Below are 6098 nucleotides of genomic sequence, written 5' to 3' on the forward strand. Positions count from 1 at the left end.
AAGCTTTGACGTATTTTCTCCAGTAAAGTTTTGAAAAATAAGAAAGAAAACAGATCTTACAAACGCTAAATGTGTCCTACAGGCTTGTGCCTTTGGAGACCTCCGTCTAAGTATTGGTGTTCAGGAAGCACTTATGCATTTATATGTACATTATAATGTTGCTTTTGTTGTTTTAATTCATGTAAATACACTGGTGTGATACCTTAGTATATGTTTTGGTATATGTCTATTTTGAACTTATGCCCCCTCTGGAGAAAACTCCACTGAGTTAAACATGTGTACCATTACAAAGAATACAAACACTATTTTCATTTTACCTTACGTTTTTATGTTTGTCAAATAATTTTAAATAAAAAAAACTAAAGAGTATGAGCAGAAGAACTGTTTGTAACCAATTTTAGTTATTATTTTAAATTATTTTTTTGATCACACTTAGGGTTTCTTCTCACTGCTGGAGGATGATGCAGTTTGAAATAAAAAGCTCTGTCCTCCAGACTTTCATGCACAGAAATACTTGTTCCTTGTGCTCGATTACATAAGTCATGCTTCTAGAAATAAATATGTTCATACTGTCTAAAATAATTAATAACAACCAGAGGCTGCAAATGTGGCACAAAAAATTAGATAGGTGAATTTTTCAAATGTACAGATTTGTGTATATATAAAACATAAATTACAAATTTAAAGAATTTCGCTTTTAACGAGGAATTATAAGAAGGGCAAACAAACAGAGATTTGGACACTTCAGAGAAACTTTAGTAGATTAAATCATTTTTTGAAAATTTTAAAAATTAAACTTATTATTGTCTGCCATTTTTATTGACATTTTTGAAGTCTCTATTATTACATTTACAGATGGATCACATTTGTAATGTTTGCACTTAATAAGATAGCTTTAATAGTTTTTTTACTTATAGACTTTTGAAAAGGCAGCTATTGGAGCAGCACAAAACTTAAAACAAATTTTCACAAGGGGACAGTAAAAGATATCCCATCATATTGCAGCGCTGCATGACAACATGTATTATATTGGCTCAAAGTGTATCACATCGTATCATTTTATATCGTGTTGCATCGTGTTGTAATGTAAGATATTATATTGTATTGCACTAATATAATACAAAAGGCAATGCTTTGTATTGTATTACATAATATCATATTGCATGTAGTTTTATTATATTGTATTATATTTTATTAAATCGTATCATACCATATTGTACCATATTATAGAGTACCTTATTGTAGCGTGTTGAACTGTATTGTATAATATTGTATTGTACATAAAAGACTTTTGGACACAGGAAAAATTAAAGGACACATAAACAAATAAAATGACAAAAACAAATACTTACCCTCAACCTCCTCTTCATCACAAATGTGCTTGAGTAAGGATGCCCCGCGGTCCAACACGGCCTCATCCTCCATCCTGTAGTAGTAGAAGAGGAAAAAAGACTGTTCACACTTCTCCTCCAACGACAACGTGGAGCCATAACGCTTTGGCTCGTTCACCTGCAGCACATTGGGACTGGGACTCAGTCTGGTGCTGCTGGTGGCGCTCATCTCCACCCATTAAAGAATCATCAATAAACGATACTAAAAGTACCGAAAAGCAGTGAGAGTCAGCGAGTAAACAAGTCTGACTGTAAGAATGTCGTCCTTGAGGAAGGCTGAGTGCGCAGGCGACAGGTACCTATAATGTCATGGCTTTAATCTGGAACAGGAGGGTGACAGAGAGGACAGGAAGTCCGTTAATTGACTCTGATGGACAGAACAGCTGGTGTTGGTTCAAATGAGACTTCAACCCAACAAAATCTCCAACTTTATAGGAGCGACGTAGGGGACTGAGTGGCAAGACAAAAACATCAAATAAGAATCTAAATGAAGGTGTCTGCTCAGTTACGCTCACACACAAAATACAAAGCCTCTCCATCTGCTGCTAATGCCAGCCACCCCCCTCTCCAACACACTCCACCTGAGAAACAAGTGGAGCATCACATGTCTGACTACTCATCCGTCCTTACAGGATTACGCCAGCTTACTTAAGTGACAACACACACACACACACACGTCTGTAAAAGGAGGCAGGTGTGTGGAGTCTCTGCTGCACTCGTTCATCCTCACATCAAACCAGCCGTACTGTTTCCCAACAAACACTGATGTGAAGATTAATCGGAATGTTTCATTGTTCAGTTGTTCTGGTTTGTTACTTTTTGAGATAAGGGTGTTACAGAATGTTTACCAGTCAGCTGTGACAGCAGAAAGAAAATCTGTAACGGATTTAACATCACATAGATTTTATATTTCAAGCTCTAGTTTTTTTTTTTTTTTTTTTAGTACAGGCGGATAATAATGTTTTTGCATGTGTTCTTGCCTATCAAAACATCTCATAAACCACTGGACACTTGCAGAAAGTAAACAGTGGAAGTACATTTACAACTGGTTAATTTTTGGAGTCAATCCAATTCAAGATGGCCACCACATCTAATCAGCAATAGCCAACACAAAAATGGCTGTAACGGACATTGAGCTAAAATTTGGTGTGGTAGTAGTTGTAGTAGTAAATGTTTATATTTTGGACTGAGAGGACAGGTGGTTTGAGAGGCGTAAAGGGAGCCAATTTGAAATGGAGAGAGGAGAAAGTATCAGATTTCAGCTTTCTAAAAAATTACAATGGAGTATTAGACCTGATACCCAGTCATTTTCTCTCTAATTCCCACCTTCATGCATGTGACCAACACAAAGATGCTAATGTCTCTCAGGAGGGATGGGAGGGGGATTAATCTGCATGGGAGTTTAGCTGCATAAATAGAGCATCTCATGCAGTTTAAAGCCTGAAACTCCACACTCTCCACTTTTGATACATGTTTATACATGTAATTATTGCCGCCTTTGGCAAATTGGGTTTTACTTCTTATAGAAAGTACATCTGGACCTCTTTCTGTTTGTGTTTCTTTCCTGTCATCTCAAACTCCAGCCAAATTTTACTAATTGGCTTTTATAATGTGTGTGAATGCTTTGTTTTGTTTTTTGCATCACCCCGAGAAGAGTTATGTTGGGAAATAGCACTATTTAAATAAATTTAATTGAACTGAATCAGAATTGTTTTTTGACACTTGCTCATGAGTTTTTGCAATACTAATGTCAGCGATTTTATATGCTTATGTTTAATAAGATCAAAGTTAAAGTAAAAACATTTGTTGAAATTTTTAATTGCAATGTGTCATTAACTTCCTCCAGATCAGATTTAATTACTTCCTTTTTCATTATGATAAAGGGACCAAATGATGAGAAAGTGCTGCATTCAGACAGTCAGAGAAAGTTTTCGATTTGTTTCAGGAGTTTATTTTCAGATTTTTGTAAAATGCTTTCAAAATGGAATAAAGTAAATACTACAAAGTAAATCTAGCTTTAGTTTTGATGTGTAATTAATCTGATTCCGAGTTTTAAAAATTGAAGAAACTACTTGGCTAAAGGCTGGTGAACTTCAGCAGCTCTGTGGTTGCCACCTACGGAACAAGGCTGTACACAACAGGCCAAAGTGAGGAGCTGTAACACACATCTGCACTGACTTTAACACACAATGATGACAGATACAAACTATGTGCACTGCATGAGGTAATCAGTGATCATTAACCCTTGATTACACTTTAGAACAGACCTCTCTAGGCTTCATCTCACTTCAAAACATTTAAAAAACTCCAAATACTCAGGTCTACTTCACCTTAGCTGCCAATAAATGCCTACAAGACATTTGCAAGTCAGTAAAAATGATCTATCTATCTATCTATCTATCTATCTATCTATCTATCTATCTATCTATCTATCTATCTATCTATCTATCTATCTATCTATACTGCACTGATTCTACCATGAGTCATTTATAAACCCATGTTGTTGTTTTTTTATAATTTGTAAGTAAAGTCAAATCAACTCAATTGTCTTCCAGTAAAATATATGAAAATAAGTTAAAATAAAAACCACATGCAGACGTTTGATTTGCAAAAGTCTAAGCATTATTGCTCAGAACTTTTTAAGGGTCATCTATGTGTGAAAGAATCATCGGCTTGTCTGGTAAAATGAACTTTTAGGGCCATAACTCATTGTTGTACAGTTTGTGTAAAACCTCTGATAGGCTTCATACAAACACCTAAAACACAGAATCTATTTCTGTTCTTTGTAACGTTTTTGTCTTCAGCTCCTTGTGTAACTGCATTTCTCCAAACATTAGAAGAAAATCACTAATCAAACACATCTGTAGTTTGTGTAAATCAGTGAAAGGATTTTCAGGATTTTCAGAGTTGACTAATATTTTAAATAACAATTTCAGACAAAGAACGATATGATGATTAATATCTGAGCCATAAAACAACTTTATTCCAATCAGTCAGATCCCGACAACCTGTTATTTTGCACTTGTTGCATATTAGCTGCTATCGGCCTTTTGCTTTGCAGAAAACACATCAGATTCTGTTGTGTTAGAACCAACAGGGATCTGTAGAGTGGACTGTGGCTCTGTTTGGGTCTCTGGATCAAACAGCACAAAGACAGATTATGGTGCATCATATCTGGATATGAAACTCAATTAACTTTATGTTTCTCTTTTCTTTTCAAATATTAGCTTTAACCTCTACAATACATTTTTTTATATCCACATAAAGAATTTTAAATGTTTTTCGTCTGTTATTAAAAAACAAAACAAATCTTTTTGGTGTCGTATTGACGTTTAGAAACATTTTTTTCCAAAAATATATGAATAAAAAACAGGTTTGTCATAAATTAAATGAGAGTATTAACTTTCATGTTCAATTCTAATTTTACTTTTGGGTGTTTTAAGCCCTAAAGATGTGCTACAACTCAAGCTTTTTCATTTCCAACACACAAAAACAAGTCAGAGTTTGTTGCATCCGGGATTATTCCATGTTGCGTTTAGGGTCACTTTAGTTTACGGAAAATTATGTTGGAGGTATGCTTTCTCTGCGACCAGAATACTTACAGGGCATGTTTAAACTCTAACAGTTTCAACACAAACTGCCCCCTGTGGAGTCTGAATGCAGCACTGCAATCAGTCTAATCATGTAAAAATGTTGCTTTTTCTAGTTGCATAACATCTTTATCATTCATTTTCTTATTGGTATTAAAACTCCTGTGGTGCATCTGATTTATAGAAAAATATTTTTCTCACACTGACCATCTGTACCTTTTTTCAGCACCATAAGAGTGATTTCAGGCTGCATTATGTCCAAAATCCAAAATCAGGTCACTTACTTTTTGTTGCCACTCATTTCTTCAGGCTGATGGATCTCCTGCCTGAATGTGTTGATGGCACCAGATCACTGAAGCTGATGATGATGATGTCTGGCCTGAAAAAGCAAGAGAGATTTCTCTCAAATCTATCAGTTTAATCTTTATCGGAGTAAAACATGATTAGATGTGATGCAAACAATAACAATCAGTTACTGCGGCTCCAAATGTGCACACAGTTAATAAATGCTTTGATGAACTTTACTGGAATATATCTAAATCGATCGGTTTTAATTTAAAAGCAAACAGCACAACTCAATGGAAGCTTGCAGTATTTCAGGTTCCTGTGGGACAAACTGCAGGAAAGTGAGCAGAAAGATTCAGAAGAACTTCAAACAAACGGCACTGATGGACTCACCTCTGACTCCTGCTGCCTTCTTCTGTCCCTGTCCTCGGCTCCAGGGACCTCCTGAGTCCTGAAACCACAATGATCGTCTGCAGCCGCTGCCTGTTTCTGCAGGAACATCCTCCTGTTAGCGCCACCCCCCACCCCCCATACACACACACATGTTATGTCTCTCTATCTTTGCGGGGACTTTCCATTGACTTCCATTGATTTCTACACCCTGACCCTTACCCTACCCCTAACCATTACCAGTACATCCCTAACCCTAAACCAAACCTAAACTCAATTCACACCTTAGTCCTAAACCTAACCCCTAACCCAGAAACATAATTTCTCCTCGTGGGGACCAAAGCCTGGTCGGTCCTCACAAGGTAGTATATGTAGTATATGTTAGGAAAATTGTCCCCACAATGTATCAAATACATGGCCACACACACACACACACACACAC

General features: G+C 36.3%; 1 protein-coding gene across 6 annotated transcripts in view; it reads right to left on the reverse strand.

Moving 5' to 3' along the window:
* The window catches only part of slc4a4a (solute carrier family 4 member 4a), a 52857-nt gene extending 47051 nt beyond the window's left edge, over nucleotides 1–5806 (reverse strand). For 4 of the 6 annotated variants that reach the window (XM_017426333.2, XM_017426332.2, XM_017426329.2 and 1 more), the window contains exons 1-3: nucleotides 5660–5806; nucleotides 5266–5360; nucleotides 1353–1426 (exon numbers count right to left, since the gene is read on the reverse strand). In XM_017426333.2, coding sequence (XP_017281822.1) covers nucleotides 1353–1426; nucleotides 5266–5282 — 91 coding nt within the window. In that variant the 5' untranslated portion in view covers nucleotides 5283–5360; nucleotides 5660–5806. Of the gene's footprint in view, nucleotides 1–1352; nucleotides 1427–5265; nucleotides 5361–5659 lie in introns of those variants that run through there. The other 2 variants (XM_037977850.1, XM_025008062.2) reach the window with 1 other exon arrangement.
* Between the last annotated feature and the right edge of the window lie 292 nt (nucleotides 5807–6098).

This window comes from Kryptolebias marmoratus, linkage group LG1 (genome assembly GCF_001649575.2).
Source record: "Kryptolebias marmoratus isolate JLee-2015 linkage group LG1, ASM164957v2, whole genome shotgun sequence".
NCBI lineage: Eukaryota > Metazoa > Chordata > Actinopteri > Cyprinodontiformes > Rivulidae > Kryptolebias > Kryptolebias marmoratus.